The sequence below is a fragment of the Sturnus vulgaris genome, chromosome 16 (assembly GCF_052056855.1).
Source record: "Sturnus vulgaris isolate bStuVul1 chromosome 16, bStuVul1.hap1, whole genome shotgun sequence".
NCBI lineage: Eukaryota > Metazoa > Chordata > Aves > Passeriformes > Sturnidae > Sturnus > Sturnus vulgaris.
In genome coordinates, this window is record NC_142258.1 from 7,204,269 (window position 1) to 7,225,232 (window position 20,964).

The following is a 20,964-nucleotide window of genomic DNA, read 5'->3' on the forward strand; positions in this document are numbered from 1 at the left end:
CCCTGAATTGGGGAGGCGCAATCGCAAAAGGACTTTGGTTCATTGGAATACGAAGTGAGGGTAGGCGGGGCTAGGATATGAATATGTATTAGGTGTATTGTGTAATCCTAGCCTTTTAGGAAATAAATAGAACAGTAGTTTGAAGTTTCCCTGTGCTTTAGGAGGAATTATCCCCGTGCACCTCAGCGCTAAATAAATGCACACCTACTTTATAACCCTCATTACTCACGAGTTACAGAGTCTTTTCCACGTGTCATCATCTCCTGGTGAAGGTGGCACTGGAAGCCAGACCCCCCGGGATCCTGGTTTTTACCTGGAACCTCCCTCTGACACCAACTGATCACATCCAACCTTGCTTATCCTGGGAAATCAGCAAAACCAGAGCAAGAACAGAATATTGTCAGAGGATTGTTGTGTTCAGTTCATTTTCACTGATGTTTAACCCCCTAGAGGAAAGTTTTTGACTTGAGAGCTTTAGACAGGTTTCCACTGAAAATTATTTTGTTTTGGTTTGTTTTTTTCTCTCCAATAGCTAGATGGGCTAGAATGCCTTTTTGGTCTATTTTTATTTGGCTTGGGATTAAGATGCTCCTTTCCATGTCTGTTCTTATTTGTAAAAAAGACAAGTTTATATTTTCCCTCCAGGAATAAAACAACTTTGTAATCAAAATCCAAAATGACAAAAGATAAATTTGCTGCTTTTTAAACAGACATCTGCTCACAATATTATAAACCAGTAAATAAAATTGCTTCAGGTTAGTTACATGTTCTTCACAGGAAAACATATCTTTGTTTTATCACAGAGTAAATACAGATAATTGATTACATACCAAATAAATTAAGACATTTGCTAGCTTTTGTCTTTGCATTGTTAGCATACAACCTGGGTGTGTTTTAATGGAATTTTCCAAAATTCCTACCCAGTGTTACAGTTGTCATTAATATTCTGATGCAGTAGTTGTATACTCAGCATATTTTTCTCTTGACAAGCCATAAAGAACTCACTTCATGCATATTTAGGTAATAATTTTGATGTACAGTCATTTGCATATGAGCTGGTGGAGTTGTAACCAACTGCTGGACAATCTCAGCAAACCATTTGTGGTGTAGGTAAGCTTTGACATTCAATTAGTGTGCTGGGAAAGGATTTCCACAAATAATGGAATCACTGTTTTCTCTGCTTTCTGCTCCACCATTTGGGGAGTGTTTTTTCTTTGTCTTGATGGAAATTTCTATAATCAAGTGAATCCCTGGAGTGGAAAAGGTCCCAAACACACCCAAAGGGTTTAACACAGCCGTTGTTGCTTTGTGGTGGCCCAAGGAGCCTGGCTTCTGGAGCAGGCTCCATGGCAGGGCTGCCTGGGCTGCACAGCCTCGTGTAGTCTACCATGTAGATCCTCAATTTTTCCAATAAAATGCAATGATAAAACAACTTTCCCTTCTATTATTTAAACATTAGCAAGAAAGGGATTAGCAGAAAGAGGTCTTGAAGGTAAACACAGATATCTAAAATCCTCTCCTCCCAAGGTAACCCAGGAAGCCCAGTTATCCAGACCTTCAGGACAACTCTCCCCAGTCTCAGTTTTATGTTCCTGTACCACACCAGCTGGAATTCTTTTCCCTGCATGTTCTGCTGAGCCTTTTCCCCGAGCTGGCTTAATTATGCAAGGAAGTGCCTAGAAGTCCTTGTGGAGATGTGGCTTATCTGAAGTATTCCTTCCCCTTCCTGCTTGTCTTTCCTGACAGCACCCACTTAGGCTGTAGAACTGTATTCAAATGTAAACATTCCTACCAGCCATGTCAACACAGTACATTCATGAATTACTGAGCAGTTCCAAAATCAGGGCAGCAGGAGACTGTGAAGGCGATTTTGTACAAGACCAGAGCAGAGGTGGGCCTGTAAGCTCCACAAAACATCATTTTTCCTCACTTAAAATTAAATATGCTTTGTTGTCATTTATTCAATATTTTCACTCTATCACTGACTATATATAATATTACTACTATATTAGACTGCCATTCTCTAGTGTCTATTGAGCAACATCCTTTTAAGTCTAGCAGACACTTCTGCTTATTGATTTTCAATAAATAAAATTCATTAAGTGTATTAAGTTCCATATTCTCAGAATTTATAGAGAAACTCTAAGAAGTAAGCATCACATTTCTCCTCCTCTAAGCTTACCACAGCATTTCATATTTTATACTATACACACACTTATAGCCTCTTTATCAGTTATGAGACTATTTTAGACACTTAAATTATCATGATTAAATTGAGGCACTTTTCCATCAGTGGGAGTTCAAGCTCAGATACTGTTGGCTAATAAGGAGAGAAAGCAGGGAAACCAGCTGTTGCAAGACACTGAACTTTTGCCTTTGATCATCTTTTACTTGATTCACAGCCAAAACCAATCATGTAGGTTTAGCAGAAGATAACAAAGTTTAGTGGGTGACAGAGAAATGGAGAATAAGCAATGTCACTCACACAGTGCCAACCTTCTATTCCTGTAATTCCACCACCCAAATTAAAGCACTCTTCCAGTCCTCTTTGGGATTGACTATTGATGCTGTGAATACATTTCTCCTGCCCTTATAGCAAGGGAAATACGACAAACAAATGGGAGAATAGTGCATAATAAATTTGGAAAATTATTAATATTTTACATATTTAAAAATTTAAATTGTATTTCTCAGAATTTTTTTTCTAAACTGGTTTGGTTTGGTCCTATCTTCAGGCTGTCTTGCTTAGAAATCTTGGATTATGTACTTTTCCTGTAGGAATTCTAGAGATGCAGCAGATGGCACAGCCTATTCAAACAGTGCATTGAGTCATATCACTCCTTATTCCTTTCTTATTTCAGCAAATTAATGGTAACTTTACCAGACATTTTCCAGAAAAAAAACAATTCTGATAATTTCAAAGAATTCTTGATGTAATTTTGACTCTTAAAACCACTTACTACTGGTTGTATAGCACGGTACTCTTCCAGTTGTACACTATATTCTAATAACTTACTATTAGAAATAACTAACACAGTCACCTAACAAACCCTATTTGTGGTACAATAACATTATTTTATTGTATATGTAAAAATATATATTCCATGAGGATAGGATGAACATGGGAAGTTTAGGAAATACAGAAACAGTTGAAACAAAGAGACTATTTTATGTTATTACTGTTTTAAAGGAACTGTCAGGGAGAAGACTGTTTCTTATAATGAATCAAAGATAATATTAACTTAAATTCCTTCAACTTCTGCTCCTGCCTTTCAGACATGAAATAAATACATTCAATGCAGGAAATATTTTCTAATTCAAAACCTAAACACACAGGCTATATCTGCTCTGGTATTTGTATTTACCTATCCACAGAATATTTATACAAGTGATGCTGTATGTGCACATAATGCTGATAGCATGCACAATACAAATGGACAACAGAGTTTCTGACAAGACAGATAAAAAACAGATAAGGCAACTTCAAACTCCACCACAGCTCTGGTTTCTTACATTTTAACATAAATCTTCATATTCCTATCAAAGGATTCATTTGGATTTCTAAATATTTAATGATGATCTCCTGCTTTTTCATTCATCGCCTTGAAAGCAGTTCACACTTCAAAAAAGGCAAAGAAATGATGTTATTTCTACTCTGCAAATGTAAAAGCCAAGGCACAAATGAATATTTTTTTCAGCTCTGGTATTTCAGATCTCAAACTTCTTCATTAAATTATGCTGGTGTCCACCAAAATGCAGAGCCATTTCTTACACTCCTTTATTTTCCAAGTTATCTGTCACAATACGTGGAAAGCCTTGAAAATCATCTGGCTCAGCCTTTTAAAACTGGGATCCACACAGTGCTCTTGTACTTTCAAGTGGCACTCTCTAAGAAAGGTGCTACTAAAACTGTTTGCCCAGGCAAAACAGAATACAAAAATGCAGTGATTGTATTATGCTAAAGGGATTTATCACTGCACAATTACACCATGGATATACTGGAGGAAGAATAATATTGATTAAATGGGAGTACTGTAAACATGCTAATGTGTCTTATCATTAGAGCGTGTGAAATGAAAAGAGGACTCAATATTTCTGAAATTTTGTCAAAACCCCTTTATTTTATAAAAATCACAGGATTCATTAAAAATCTTAACTGATAAGAATTAATCAGAAATTAACTAACTTTAACTGGATGATTCAGAAATTAACTTAAATTGTCACACAGCAAATGAGTTTGTCAATGTAACACCACTGAACAGGTCGAGCTTGATTTAGTATCTGTGTGTGCTTACATTTGTCCAAGAGCTGAACCCTACATCCACAGACTAATGCTGTCCTTGCCACAATGACATTCTGTATGAAGCACTGTAGAATTAATACCTTCAAAATTATATTCCCATTTAAAGTCAGAAAACTGCACTGACCTTCCACGAACCAGCGATTTGGAAAGCCAGTGAGGACTTATGGAGCTTTTTCCACATTGAGCAACACTGAACAGCATCTGAATCCTTTTCTTCTTTAGCCTCACACGGCCTTTCACAGGGTAGTTAATTACTCTTGGCTCTTGCCATGGTAGCTGTCAGATTTGTCTTGATACTGGCCAGCTAGACACCATCTAAACTTTTCTCTTCATCTCCCTGCCATCCATGAGAGATGTCCACTGGGATCTTCCAGATTAACTTCAGAGATCTGCCATTTTATTAGTATGGCAAAATTAATCCACCAGTAAGCTTCAGAAAAGACAGTTCCCTTGAATTCCAGGTGCTGGGTTAGGATCCCTTTCCCTGATCTGCCATATCCTTTCTTCTAATAAATTAACAGGAATCATTATATACCAGAAATTACTTTAAATTAAGTAATTAAGGATGAAACCCATTAACAGAAAGCAACTGAACTAGGAAAAACTTGTGTAGGCTCAGCATTAATGCTGAATGTGACTCGGTCTATAGAGACTGAAAACACAGCTTTACTGAAACAGCTCAAACTGTGTTTCATCTTATAGTTTTGCTTTTTCACATTAAAAACTTACTGAACTCTCCTGTGGTTCAGCAGGAGATGCACTGAGCACTGGTTCCATATTTACTGTGGAGCTGCCAGGTGGCTGTTCTGGATGGAAAAGGGAGTCCAGATCAGGATCTGTAGGACTGCAATGCAGAGGGGAACCAAACAGACCAGGTAGAACATGGCATCATGGAGATCTAAAAACAAGCTGCTGAAACAAATGAGAACACAGGAATCTTCAATAGGAAAATTAACTTCCATGGTCATTAAACGAGTTCTTTTTTAAAGCATTCCCATTATAAACACATAGACATGCTACTGTACAGTCAATTCTAAGCGAAATAAATAGAAATATCTTGTGTATGTTCTAATTCTACATACAGATATGTATGATATTTTGTTTTCTCTAGCTGGGAGGAATTCAGACACTAAGCACACAGAGAGTTAATTTAAATATAACCTAAGAAATCCTGTTCAGGACTTTCCTGATTATGTAATATAGAAATCAACTTAAGCAAATTTAATCTAATTATAGAACAGAGCATCCAAAAAGCTTTAGTAAGACTGAAAAGTTTGGAAGAAAAAGAAAACTAGAAAATGGAAACAAACATTTTAACATGAAATTAATTTATTTGAGTTGAAATCTGTGCTACTAACTATCCACATAGAGGGTTGTTTTAGTTGCTGAGTGCTAGATGGAAGTAGTGATAATTGCACAAAATTCAGGTGTGGTTTCAAGGGCTGTTTGAAATATCAAGCCCTATTTCACTTGGTTTTAAAACAAATGATTACAAGATAATATAAGCCATAGAAGGAATACATATGAAATTAACACTAGTTTTCATTTTTTCTAATGAATGCATGGCATTTCCTCATCTAAATCTTCTCTAATGAAAAATAAATAAAAGCATCAGCAAATATGAATGAAGAAAGAAAATACAGGAATTAAATGAGCTCCCTTTTATGAGCAGTATGGTTTCTGACAGCTCAAAGCATGCATTTTGGCATTCATCTAGTAGCTGGAATCATTATCTACTTGCATTCTGTTAATTATGGGATTCTAATTACTTAAATATCAGGAAAGTCAACTCAAGCTGAGAAACAGCCCCTAAGTGAACTTTCTCTCCATGAGGCAGTTTATGTTCCTTTCTAATTTTTTTCCTTAGCGTTCAGGGATGAGATAAAAGACTCACAGAACAGCACTGGACGTGGTCCAAAAACCCTGAAATCTGCAAAAAATTCCCCAAACCTTGAGCAGGTATTTGAATAAAACCTAAGAGTTCCTCTGAATCATGAAAGAATCAACTCACTGGGTTTAACAGAAATGTTTGCAACCTCCAACACAGCCCTGATTCCGTCCTTAGTACAGAGTCAGGCTCATAAACGAGCACAGTTTATCTCAAATCATGTACATGCTAATGCTACATGAGAAAACAAAAGCCCACAGGCTCACAAGTGAATCACTTAATCACTCGGGCAATTGCATTTATGACTGGAAGTGTTCACTAGCAGGCCACTGGTCCATAGCCAATGTTTATTGGCAGTGACAATAATTTACCATTTGGAGTTGTTTACTGGCCTGCACCCAACTGCATTTCCAGTGCACCCACAGGGGAAGGAGCCCACATCATGCACAGCTCTGGCACAACCTTCCCCAGGGACTCTGGGCAGGAGCAGTGCCAGCAGGGAGGCCACAGACACATTATTTAACCACCTAACAATGAGAACAGGACTCAGACACAGTTAACAGGATGTTGAGGCTTGCATTTGGCCTGTTCTGCACACTGAAGAGCATTGCAGGTTTCAGTACTAACATTATTCCATCTTTACACAAAGAACATCTGCAAAATCACTCACACTGTGCAATCCTGATTTGGTTTCACTGGAATGATGTTGATTTAAGACAATAATATTACCTATTGTACTGTAAAACCTTAAGTTATTGCAGGAATTATGAAGAAGTATCTATTATACACAAAACAAGGAATGGGAAAATATTTCATTACGGGACTGGCATAAATCAAGAGCAGAGCTTGGATTTTATCACAATTACAGCTGAACAAGCAACTTCAGAAATTTCCTTATCTACCTTTTTTTTGCACACACAGGAATAAAACATAAAATGTTTCCCTTAACAGCTCTAAAATCACTCTGAACAGAATGTCAGGTAGTTCAGTAATTCAATATGAAAGCATTAACAGTTTAAAGTGCCTTCAATAAATAATAAAGAGTTGTTGCCAAATAACTTTATTTTGAAGAACAAATTTGAAAAGCACTCTCAAGAGAAGCTGGTGGTAGTTGCAGTGCCTCTCCAGAAGAGGGAGGTTTTAAACCAAGCATATTTTCCATAGAAAAAAAAAAAAGAAAAAAAAAAAGAAAAAAAAAATCAAGCCAAACTTAAAAAAAAAAACCAAACCCAAACAAGAACAAAAACATCTCAAGCCATACAGGGCACTTACTGCTTATGATGATGGAAGAAAGGAAAAATCAGGACACTCCATTCTACAAAGTATTGCTCAAATTTTAAGTATATTAAAAACACTTTCCATGACAAAGTGCTTAACTTCTGTGCAGTACCCACATTTCCTAAGGATGTGGCACAATGTGTGAGCAGAGGGGAAGGATCACCTTTGCCCTGCTGGCAGGACTTTGTCTAATGCAGCCCCAGGTACCATTCCCCCCACCTCCCATGGCAGTGTGACCCAGGTTTGTGTCATCCCCAAACTTCCTGAGGGTCCATCTTGCCCCATCATCCTGGTTAGAAATGCAGCCCAGGCCTTCCCCTGCCCACCAGGCGAGTGATTGAACTGTAGAAGTCTATCAAGGTCAAACATCACTTCCCCTTGGTGGAGCCATGCTGGCTATTGCTGATGATTTTATTGTCCTTACTGTACCTGGAGGTTTCCAGGATTAACTGCTCCAGCATTGTTGCTACAGTTTAAGTCTCAGTTCCAGAAAAAGCAATAATTGTTTGTAAAATAAATTACTGAAAATAATTCAGAATGCAGCAAATAGTGTACAGACTGCATATTCTGCCTTGTCCCAGTTAACAACACTGCTGGAAACTCTTCAGACATATTTATTCAGGGCCCAAATATTTTGTAAATGCAGAATAAGGGTCCTCTGTGCTATCTTCACAATTCACTGCCACTACACCTAATAAAGCAAATGCTTTCCAAAACACTTAATAGACATTGCTAACTTTGGAGGAGGAGGAAGGACAGAGCTGAGATTGTATTGGCATGGGTCATAATACTTCATTTTATATAATTCACATGTGTGAAATGCTTTTTTTCCCCCAAAACAGTTTATTTATATTTTAAACAATCTCTTATATTTAATTTCTATTTGTCCTGGAGCAAGTGTATTTTAACTGTCTGCCTATGGCTGAAATACAAGATCAACCAATAGGTTTTTAGCATCTATAAGTAATTTTAGCTCAGTCAATGGTCTGAGCACATTGCCAAAGGCAAACTGACTCTCTAGAAATAAATTTGAGTTTTCTGGTCTTTTTGGGTTGTGTATCAACCTTGTAGTCCATTTGCAAGCAAAGGAAAATCCATTCTCACGCTACATATACAGGAAACACAGGCAAACTGCTTCATATTTAAGAAATTCTTTTTGAAAGGATGGGCAAGAGAAATACATTAATATACTTCAGGTGCTCTGATTCACTAGTCTCAGCTTTGTATGGTTTATGCTATTCCCAGCTCAAGTGAAACAAATAAAATTTCAGCATAACTCAAGTGAAAACACACATGATTGAACATTCCAAGTATTTCAACTCTCTATATAATAAATTTATTGTTGCTATAATCCAGGGGTTGTTTACCAGGCCAAAAAGATTTAAGACTCCTGTGATTTAAAATCCATCCACAAAGGGATCATTTCTCTGATTGAAAGGGATCACAACTGCAGTTTTTATGTTTCAAATCTAAATTTCTCTGAATCATCAAGATGAATATATTCAGCCATCTCATATCCACATCCAGTTCAACCTACCACTCTTCTGCAAAAATCACTCATCTTATTATAATGAGGTTCATGTCCTCTTCACATCATCTCACTGGCTGTCTACAGAATGCATTAAAATAAGCTGTTGTCACACACAGCCTGAAACTTAAGCTGCCTTTGCTTCTGTCTGGATGCAATTCTGAAGACCACCTGTTGTTCTTCTATGTCATGCTTGTCCTCATACATTTTTTTAGAAAATTCCTCAAATACAGAGTGTTCTTCTAACCTTAGGTGACACATAAGCACACCTCTCTCCCTCAGGAGCTATCTCCACAAAAGCTCATATAAAATTGTGTTTATCTTTTCCTTTAGGTTTTTACTGAAAGTTTAGGAGAGTTATGTAGTTCTCAGGATATGCATGGTGTTCCCTCAAGTAAATCCTAATCAGGATTGATTTTTCCATTTAGCTCTGACTTCAGTTATTCCTTATGTTGCCACTTCCTCCTCATAGCCATAAACACAGCCTGTGGCCCTTTCAGTGTGCTTATTCCCTGTAAATTTATTTTTATAAAAGCCCACACATGTCCAACTAACCAGCAACCACAGCTTTATGCTGTATTAAGGTCTCCAGGGACTGCAATGGAATCATTAGCATTAGAAAGGTAAGGAGTACTGGAGCCAAAATTATACACTCCTGCTCAAGGCAAAGTCTCTCCCTCCAGTGATTATACTGCTTTCTCTCAAAACCAAAATCTGATTAACATTATATATTATATATTTAAGGAAGGAGGTTTATGAGGCAAACAAAATGCAGATGCCAGGACAACACCTATCTTAATAAGAGCTATTAGGTGATCTCAAACATTTTATATTCTTTCAAAATGCCAGGGAATGAAAGGTATCCTTTCCTTTTCAAAATTAGGTAGATATCCCCATGTATATTGTTTAATAAGTTATTTACTCTTTAAAAAACATTTGTACTTCTACACAGACAAAAACAACTGATAAATATTTTTAAGGTGTTTATGTTTTTGAAGTGCAGTTGATGCAAACTAATTGCTGATCGATTTGTTTTTTAGATTACAGGAGTCTTTCATGTTATTTTCTAAGACATAAAGTGAACTCACCTTATATCAGGATGACCAGGTACATTATTCAGGTTATAATATCCATAATGATTTAGTATTTTAACAACAATCATTGGAGCCAAAGATTGGGCAGGCTTGGTAAATAAAGCATTGGTACCAAAAACCATAGAGGAAAGTGGTAATCTAAAAAATTTGGGGAAAAAACAAATTAATGCACAACACAAACTTAGTAGTGTATTAATTACAAGCATGATTTTAGAAAGCTTGAAATCCTGTTAACATGCAAATGCTAAATATCATGATCTTTAGATTTATCTAGTTCACACATTATAGCAAACAAACCTACTCTCATAATGAAATTTAAATTTATTTGGAAATTACAAACCTCTGTGGGGTGTGTGTATGTATATATATATATATAAGTATATATATATATATAAGTATATATACACAGATATATACATAGACACAGCTTGGCCCCAGTTCTGAAGTGACTCGTACTTAAACTCAACTTTGTGCTCTTTGAGTAATTACTGAAGTTAAATTAGACTGAACAGTGCATGGAGAATTAATTACAACTGAAGATTTTGAATGCATAGGCCAGAAAATGAGGCAATTTTTTCGTCATGAAAGCAACAGATCTTCCCTTTGAGAGGCAAGTTCTTTAACAGGACTGAATCAACACTTACATAACAATTGATGGAACCAACAGGAAGTTATGTGCACTTTGATAAAAATCTAAAAGATCGATGAGCTGCAATATGCTATTCTGCAGCAGGTTTTATCACTCTTATTTCAGGGAGATAAAGGAATCAGTTAGATTTTGAAATCTGCACTTTACCTAGCATAGGCAAAGCTTTCTTAACACCTTTTCCATCTTGAAAAAGCCTTATTCAGAAAATTCCATACATGATTATAGATGTATCTGGTTACAAAATAATTCAATTGAAGCTAACAAAAATAAAGCCACAAAATTTGGAAGGACTTGGCTTATATTATAGTGTAAGAAAAAAGAGAAATTACCTAATAATCAGTTTAAATGACTCTACTGAAGTAGGAAACTTTACTCAAGTTCTGATCTTCACTTATACTAAGCTGGTCTCACAAAAAGAACTTCTGTATCAAAGATCTCAGATCATTTACTGTCCTTACTCTGACATAATTTATTACCAATGAGTAACAAGGCAAACACCATGTTTAAAAAATTGTAATGATGGACATACCTCCTCTTGTGCTTTATTAAATCTGCATCAATAATATCTGCCAAAGGCAAATTGAACAAGCTAAATGAAGCTTGCACAATTACCCTAAAGAAAAACAAAATATTGAAGATGTTCATAGTTCTTATATTCACTTTATAATGAAATTGAAACTGACATTCTAACACAAACACATGAACATTGATATTCTGCAAACACACAAAGCTGAAACGTTCTTTAAAACATGGTGATCTATCTGAAAGCATTACCAGATCTGTTCTTAGTTGTCAATTAGAAATTAATATGCAAACCTAAAAGTGGGAGGATTTCTTCTTTTTTATTTTGCTGGACATTGGTGTAAAAGGTCGTGCATACTTTGACAATAAATTTACATTTGATAATGTAAATGTAATTTAAAATTATCAAAAGAAAATAAACACCACAGAAAAAGGGAAAACTGTAAATTTGCTCTTGAAATCTGGAAAAGACATGACCATGTGGAAGATAAACTTCAAGGTGGAAGAATTAGAATAGAAAGACTAGTTTACATGCATTCCTATATATGTGTTTACAGTGTATATAGCTGTATATAGATATGCATTTAAACACATACATATAAAGCTGACTCTTAACAAATAGCCAAATGAAACAAACTCAAATATTACAATTTCTGTGTCTTATTAAATTTTGGGAGTGATGAGCTTTTACTAACAAGGTACTTTGAACAACTAGTACTTTAAACATACAGTCTTTAGGTACCTCAGAATTTTTTCTTGGAGAAATCAAAACACATCTTCATCATTTAAAACATGCAGATAACGAAATTCAATTTATTGTTCACACAATTCAGTGTTAGAGTAGCCCAGGACTGCAATACTGAAAATAAGAATGAAAACGGGCTGGGGAGGGAAAGACAAAGAAGGGCAGGAAAGAACAAGTAGAAAGACAACAATGAAAGAGAACATGAAGAAATAAAAACAAACTGCTGTAACAATATTCTGAGCAGCTCTTTATATTGAAATAAGGTTTTCCATGTATCATTATACACTTATGTGAAAACACTACTGCTTGGCATCTTACTACTGAGCACCAGTGGAAACGGGACTGTGCTGGTTACCCAACAGACCCCTGAGTTACCACATTTGCCTGCAGTGCAGCACACAAGTGTTCCTGCAATACAGGCTGAGGTCTGAGCTTTGCTAACAAACAAACCCTGGGGAGTTCCTCTGCTGAGCTCTTCCATGTCTGTGCAAAGCATGAGATTCTCCTTCCCTTGCATCCCAGGTTATGACTGGAGGCATGTGCCTGCAAACTGTAATTGCTGTTTGCATTTTAGGCTTTTTTATTTCAAGCAGAAAATAAAAGCTGAAAGAGAATAAAATGAAAGCTGAAAAAAAAAAAAAGCTGCAACTGGAGTTTCAACTTTTCTGGTAAGTGAAACAGAATGAAAACCATGAGAGCAGAGGCAGAATCTTCATGGTAATTAAAGCAAGTGTCTACTCTGTTAGAAGTATTTCAGCTGTGTCTATGAACAGGGGAGTGGATTTACTTACATGTTTGTTGTAACATAAAATGCCAGCAGGTAATAGTGTTCTTGCCCTAGAAGGCACATGACAGCAGCAGCTACTCCTTCATAGTAAAATGAAAACATGATGATTCTGTAATAACCAAACTTCTTCAACGAAGCCTGACTGAGAAGAACAAGGCACTGAAAAGATAATATATACACATATAGCATGAAAAATACAGTACAGTGTCTCAGCATTAAGAGAACTATAAAACACAGACCTGACATAAGTAATACCCTTTAAAGAAAAAAAAAAAACCAAACAATGACCCTAAGAAGTTCAACAAAATAATAAAAATAGAAATTGAACAAAGACAACTCTCTACTGGCTCATTCTATGCTACCTCCACTAGGTACAGTCTCCTTTCACTCAAAAAGTAGCCACTAAGAACTGCTATATTCTGAGGGAAACACTGTTTCCCACAATGCCTAACTATTATTTAATGCTCATGATCTTCACTTTTATATATCCCTTATATATACTGCTTTGCAGTATGATAATTGTAAATCAAGGATCTTGCCATTTAACCGCTGATAAGACATATTTTCAATACATCTTTTTAATTAATATTACTATTTTCATTGACATTTCTAGAAATCAAGCATGATTTTTAACTTGGCAAAGCAAGTTCACCAGGACAGCTTTAACTAAGCAAGTTAGAGGCTTTCCTAGCAAGCAGAGAAAGGTAGAGGCCAGTGCTTGTGCATGGCTGAGTTTTAATTTTGCCAATGTTGGCAAGATTCTGAGAGTCTAGTGACTGGCTAACTCATGAAAACTATATTGAGGGCTGATTATAGTAGGAACAAAATTTAAGTTCTTATACATTGTTCCTCACTCTTCCCTTTCAGTAGGACACTCTATAATGAATTATGTTCTTTTTATTATATGGGCCTTGTCACCATCTACATGGTCCTCATCTCTGTCACAAATATACAAACTGTATAAAGATCCACATTTTCTCCTTTCTTTTGTGCTACAGAGATGAACTGTGTAATATTCAGATGAAGAACAGGAAAGAATTTTCCTTGTACAATTGTTCCCACACTGAACTGCTTTAACATAACAATTAAAACCAGGATGCTACAGTCAGACAAAGATTACCATGGCAAATGCTATTGTTAAAAAGCTCAAGATTGCTACTTGATCAGGGAGGTAAAACAAATCTGGAAAGTTGGTATAAGAAAAACATCTTGTTATAAGAAATTTAAAATATATTCCTCCCTCCGGTTATTTTCAGGGGTCTTGCTGAAAAGTGCCTCCACTAGAAATACTAAGGGATCATTTAATGCCTGCTATTGTAAACACCATGTTCCTGTCTCCCTGTAATTGCAAAATAACCCTGTCTCAGGAAGTCCTTATGACTTAGAAAATTCCTCACTACTTGCACGTCTCTAAGACTGTGTGTTTGTAAAGAAAATACTAACAATGATGCAAATTCAAAGTTGTTTGTCTATGTTACAGCAACATTTTCCTTGTGGGCAGGTTGTATTCCTCACATCCACTACTAGAAGGAACCTATGTCAGAAGCTGAATTCTAGTTTAGTAGAGGCCACTGAAGCAGAGTTCATGAAAAGGAGCTTTATTTTACAAGGGTCGGGTGTTTTTCCAGTAAGTGAAGTTCAGGACATTGCCATCAGAGAATTCTCTTATTGTATCTTGAGCTCAAAGAGACAAAACCTGAGAAAAATAAGGTCACAGCAAACCCTCTATGGTTCAGTGACCTTCTAGACAAAGAGTCTCTGGGGACCAGAGAGAGACGCATTTTCTGAAAGATTGTTCTTTTCACACTGTCACACTGATTTCATCAATAAAAGTGATTGCTATATATTAAGTGTAAAATTATTTAAGCTTTTCTAACTTCCGTAGCTTCTGATTTATTTCCAAAGTTCATTATCTAACTGTCTGAGGTACAGGAGAAAACTCCAGAACTATTAAACCTGTGATAAGGACAAAAGCTGAAATTACAGATAGTTAGGAGTTACAGAACAGAAGGTACGTTCAGGATCTGTATGTTTTATATGCAAAAGCCAAAATGGGAACTAAAATTGAGCTGTGAATTCCAGTTGTACTATCATTTATCTTCTTATACATATTACTTATCAAAACCTATTACAATTTAATGAATAGAATAGCCGGATTTTAGAAAATTCTAGATACCACCAGCCTATGATGAATGTCAGGATACTCATATTTTGAGTATCAACTTTCAACATCCAACAAGTAAACACAGAGAAAGTTTTTAAAGATCCAGAGAAAGAAGAAGGCAATGAGCAGAGGAATTTTTTATTTACTGCAGACAAGTATGGCCACATTCTGTGGGATATACTTTTGCTGCTTTTCTTGTTCTCACACATTACTCTTTTGGGATCTCTTTGTCTTATCAGTTCATTACTCCTCCCATCATCCCTGACTGGGCTCTTAAAAGTATGTCTCTCTTCCCCATAAATACTGCTGGCCAAGAGACCAAACAACAAAATAAATGGGAATGCATTGTTCTCCAAAAGCAGCTATTTAGAGTCTTGTTTGGTTTTCATGACTGAGATGACACATATTTTAACAATGCTTTTCATATTTTATATTTTTTTTCTGGTATTTTGTGCAGTTTATTTCAGAAACTTCCTGAAGAAGAGTTTAGTCTTTCATTTGTAATATATAATATTAGAAAACAAAACAAAACAAAAAAGAATTCAGAATTCTGTAGATTTTGCTTTTTGAAACGTTTGATCTTGGCCATGTTTTTCATCCCTTTATGCTTAGGTATTATAAGCACTGGAGGAGGTTACAAAACATTCATTGCTTGCCTACTCATGTCTCACATTGCTTTAAACAGATATTCTACCAGCCTGTCTGTCTGCTCTCTCTACCTCTTACACTCGATCAGCCTGCACAGAAATATTTTCTTCTTCCAGAGAAATGGGGAATGAGATTTAGTACTCATTTTGGCCAATGCCAAATACAGCATTTTTTCAAGTGTTAAATGGATACTGTGAACTACTAAAACACCAGGTTTTCATATTTAGAAATAAAGAAGTATGACTACCTACCTGAGGACAAATAAAACCTGCTCCATACATGATACTTCTTACTGAGGAAGAAAGGATATCCTTAGGAATAAGATTATCTGCAAAGATCATCATAAAATTGTTGTAGAAGGCTAAGTGGAAGACTTGGAAGAAGTTCATTGTTACAAAACATAGAAAATTCTTCTCTGTCATGATCTGTTTGGTCAATGAAACTACCGAGGCCAAGGAGAAAGCTCCATCACTGTTTTCCAGATTAGCATCCTCCGTATGAATTTCTCTCTGCTCGTACTGACTCGTGCTGTATTTACCCGTGCAGCACATACAGGCTGTCGCCAGCGCCGCGATCAAAACAGCGAAAGCCTGAAAATAAGCGAACTTTTCCATGTTATCAGACACGAGCCCGCAGAACAGAACGCTCGTGGACGCCATCAGCGTCGCCACTTGGTTGTACTTGATGAGCCGGAGCCTGCCGTGGTGGCCGCTGGAGCTCTCGGCGAAGAGCGCGCACTGCGCCAGGAGCACGAAGGTCAGCAGCCCGTCGAAGGCGCACAGCGCGACGATGAGGTGCAGGCCACACAGCCAGTCCCCCTCCTCGTAGTGCCTCCAGGGGAACCAGGGCAGCAGGAAGGCCAGGCCGTACAAAGGGGCTCCGTACAAAATCGAGACCTGGCGCCTCGCGCAGCACTCCAGCCTGGAGGTGTCCTGGATGTAGCCGAACAGGGGATCGTTGATGGCGTTCCAGATCATGAACACAACCTGCCACAAATGAGGGCATTTGTCACTACTGTCATTCCTCTACAGAGGTTACACAAACACATTTATTTAAAACAAAACTCTATTCAGACAATAAATAAATACAGAGAAAAGCTATTCAGGTCAAAACAGACTCTGAAACAAATTCTTATCAGTGTTCATAAGTTTATAGAAATTCTGAAAAAATAAGCAGGTAGGTGACCAACTGCATGTGAAATAAACTGTCTCTAAGACTCCACTCTTTCAAAACCTTATATATCTAGGCTTTCATCCTGCAAAGCTCAGATATTATTCTCACAGCAAGTTAATTCAAAACACGAGCTGGCCCATTACTTTCAGAAGACCATTTACAGCAAGAGTTACTCACGTGGATAATGACTTGCAGGATAAATGCAATATTTAAGGACTTAAATAGCTCATAGGAAAGCACTAATGTCAAACTTATCTATGGAGCTAAGGTGCAAGATCAGTTCAGAAAATTACTTCAAGCTATCAAACATAAAAATCTTTTCAGCAATTAAGACTGGAGCTTTTTACTTTATGGACTGTAAACAATGTGCTTTATGTGTAAGTTCCGTTGCTTATGGATTAACTAAAGTCAAAGATAATTAATTGCAATGATTCCAAAATTAATCTGTCATTAAAAGAATCACTTCGTTGTAATAACACTGACACATAGCACAACGTGGTAATCAAAATATTCCATTGTACATTACCTGTGCTACATGAAATGCTGTTTCTGAAATTTGGTATCGGTTTAGGAAAAGCTTAACATAGTAGAAGTTAAAAATGCTGTTCATCATTCCAGCACCTAAGGTAGTCATGGAATATGCCAGTGCATTAGAATGAATTCCCGAAAGAAGCTTCATCTTCCCAAGAGTACAGCTTTCTTCTTCCTCAAGTTACAAAAGAGAATTAAAACAATTAGTAGAATAATTTTTCAAATTAAAACATGGGGGATTTGCTTGATTCAGAGGTGCAGAAATGGATTATTGGAGGAAAATTTTCCCATTATTCCTTTTTTTTTTTTTTTAATTGGAAACATATTTTACTGAGTTGTAAGACACTGAGCCCAAAATAATAAGTTATTAGGTGACATTTCTAAGTATAATCAGGACTTAAAAGTCAATGGAACAAATAGACAAAAATTTAAAAGAAACCCTTCCTAACTGATGTATAGACTCCACTTAAAAACCTGCAATTGCAAACACTCACCTTGGTATAGAGTTCAAAGTAATTGCATACATTTTAGATCTTTCTTGCTAGCTATTCTTAAAATTATGGACTGTGTTGGAATGAAATGACTCAACTCCTTATGTACTCCAATTCTATGAATGTCAAATGCAGCGTGCACGTAGGGGAATATTTCTTTCAAAACAAATACCAAGTTTTGCCCTTCTATTCTAAAATACGAATTGTTAAGAAGTAATGGAATCAATACTTTCCTAATAAACCATAAAACAAAACAAAACACCTTTAAATTAACAATTTCATGATATGAAGACTGAATGTAAATAAAATGTAGCAAGTGGCATGCACAGCATTTTATGTATACCAAATAACAGAGATTCATCCTAAGAATACAGGTTGCTTTAATCTATTAATCAGATATTCAGCCAACACATTTTTAAGATGCTGATCTTTTCCATCAATTACCTCAATGTGTTTGGTGTAAATTATGACATGGAAAAAGCCAGCTCCAGGGAACCTCTACCTTTTAAAGCTGTTTAATAGCTACCTAAAAGTAGTCCTTAACCATACTTGATTCTATAAGCCCAATACATAATTACTCCTAGGTATCTGTTTTTAACTGAGGCTTTATTAATTTTTACATTTGTTGAAGGAAGCTGTCTGCTCATAATCTTGGTATCTCAAGTTCAAATGTCAGTCTTACGATGCAGAGCTTTACAACCTGCTTTACATCAACAGTTCCCACTTTGCTCCTCTGCATATTAATACTTCTACCCTAAATGCAATTTTCACATATCCATCAAAATATCTAGTTTGAATATCTGCTTGATCAGCAGCTCTATAGGCAGCTCCCTGAACTCCTCATAAAAATAACCATGGAAGAGACAGGAAATGAAAGCCAAGGCTGTTTCCAGCCTTCCTGTGGTTTACAAGGCAGCTGAAGAGAGGCTGCTGTGCAGGAAGGGAGGAACTTCCGAATCACCACGCAAGGACCACACAAAAGCCACAAACCAGGTAGGGACTGGGGAAGATGGAACAAGCAGTTTTTCCATCCCCCAACATGGAGAATGAACTCTTGAAGAACAAATAAAGAGTGGATGCACTTTTTCATATATATGTAAGATGCTGTGATATGAAACATTGTGCAAAGAGTAGGTAACTTCATTCTATAGCCAAGAAAAGAATCGAGCTGACAAACAGGATTCGTTTTATTAAAGCCAATTTACTTCTAAGAATATGACTGATTTTTTTTAATATTTGAGAATGAACATGATGTATATCTGCAGACTTTTCTACATTTGTAAAGGCAATACCATTTTCAGGGGATGAAATTTTGCATTTTTGTAGCAAGCTTGGTTTCACAATCTTTTACTGAGAAACCTAAAATGAAGAAAAAGGTTATTGAAAAGGTGTACAATTGAAACGTTTATTTTTGAAAGTTTGGTATTAATATGAAAGTCATTACAATGAGTATGTTATTGGCAAGAGTCACATTTGCTTTTGCAAGACTTCACAAATATACTTAAATTATTTATATAGTGGATATTAGGGCTTTTAGAAAGGTAGACGTTTCACCTCTATTTCTGCTTGGAGCACCCTGCACAGGTTTTCAAAATGGAGAACTGGGAGACTACTTTCCTTCAAATTCCACAAGCACTAAGAACAAAAGTGCTTCACAGTAACATTACCAGCAGTCATTTCTAAATTGACTTGATTCCTGACACAAATATAAAATGGTTCCCTCAATTTCCGAAAATTTGAAAGATAATTGAAAATTCTTCAACAAAAATCTTCTAACAATGCACAAACTGGCCTCTAGTACCGTGACTAATTATAATATGCAGGATCTGACATAACTCTACCCTAATTGGTACATCTAGCCCTGCACCTTGTTTATGAAATAGGTTCAATTAGAAGTTGAGGTACCACACTTCCTTCCCCAGATGTTCCCTTTAATAGCATTACAATGAAATCATGCATGAGCATCCCCTCCCTCTTAATAGTCAGCCTTTATATTGAGCAGGTTAAAGCACAGGTGAACATTTTGTGACTCACAGAAGGTAAATCGGTTTCAGAAATTTCTGGTGGCTACAATTGTGTTAATACTCAGAGGCCGAAAGAACAGACTGTTCGGGCCAGTGGGATGCAGCGTGACATTACCTGCGCTTCTCCCAGAGCAGGATGACAACTGCTAAAAGGAATTAGAACAAGAGTCTAAAGAAGAAAAGTGGTTCCGAGAGATAATAGCAAACGCTGCCCGAGGCGCACTAGCTGAGATCCTGCTCTGCCGTTCTGGCTCCCAAACCGCTGTGCAATGCTCACAGCCCTGACAGGTTGGACACACGGATCTTCCTCATCCTTCTGACGTGACTGGCACCACATTAAGAGGGAAGCCAGAACAAACGCGCTGCTAGTGCCGAGGGGCAGCACTGAGGGGAAATGCTCGGGGATGCTCACAGAGGCAGCCGGGCTGTGGAACCGGCCCGTGCCCGCTCCGCCAGCGCTGCGGGGCTGCGCTCCGGCCACGCACGGGGCTCGGGGAGCTCGCAGGACGGCACCTTTGGAAGAGCTCGTCTGTGAAGAATGGGGAAGTTACGCTCGTTTTTCTCAGCAGGTTCCTGGACAGGAAACACGGCTCCCTCCGCTTTGTGTGGAAAAGAGGCTAAGAGTGAGAGGCGTCCGCTCGACCAAGGTGCGGCGATGGAGCCAGCCCTTTTCGGGCTGCAGGCTCCCCGCTCCGCCCTCCCCTCCCGCACTCCGGCGGAGAGGCGGCCCGCACCTGGACGCCACATCGGGTCTCTCCTCACGGGCTCTTCCCTCACCGCTCCCAATGCCGGGCAACTACGAGCCCTGGCTTTCCCTACGCCAAATCGCACTGTCCCACTCCGGGCTGTGCCAGCCCTCCTCCACCATAAGCCGCAGCCGGCATCCCTCAGCAGCCGCTCCCCGCCATCAACGCCCCGGAGCGCCTGCGACCACCGCCCCTACGAGCGGCACCGACCCACCTCTTCTGACGGGAGGCCGCGCACCGCGGGGCGGGCCGGGGCGGGGCGCGGCAGCCCCAGGACCGCCCCCTCTTCACTCTCATTGGTCGCTTGATATGAAATCATTTCGTGATTAGTGTATCTTCCTTTCGATCTCTGCGGCGGGCGGCTCCCCATTGGCCGCCTGCCGGCGAGGCGAG

General features: G+C 37.8%; 1 protein-coding gene across 3 annotated transcripts; it reads right to left on the reverse strand.

Moving 5' to 3' along the window:
• Window positions 1-4,092: 4,092 nt before the first annotated feature.
• On the reverse strand, window positions 4,093-20,821 carry LOC106849019 (solute carrier family 68 member 1). Of its 3 annotated transcripts, XR_015807221.1 has the most exons (8): window positions 20,786-20,821; window positions 17,306-17,485; window positions 15,858-16,592; window positions 12,799-12,953; window positions 11,270-11,353; window positions 10,086-10,229; window positions 5,033-5,215; window positions 4,552-4,692 (listed from the first exon to the last, which is right to left on the reverse strand). XR_015807221.1 is itself a non-coding variant. In XM_088174379.1 (7 exons), exons 2-7 carry the CDS (start codon window positions 17,456-17,458, stop codon window positions 5,083-5,085), a joined length of 1,401 nt encoding a protein of 466 aa, XP_088030505.1. In that variant the 5' UTR covers window positions 17,459-17,485; window positions 20,786-20,821; the 3' UTR covers window positions 4,093-5,082. The 3 variants fall into 3 exon arrangements, 2 of the variants coding, with proteins under 2 accessions (XP_088030505.1, XP_088030504.1); XM_088174379.1 differs by having other exon boundaries at window positions 4,093-5,212; XM_088174378.1 differs by having other exon boundaries at window positions 4,093-5,215.
• Window positions 20,822-20,964: the final 143 nt, after the last annotated feature.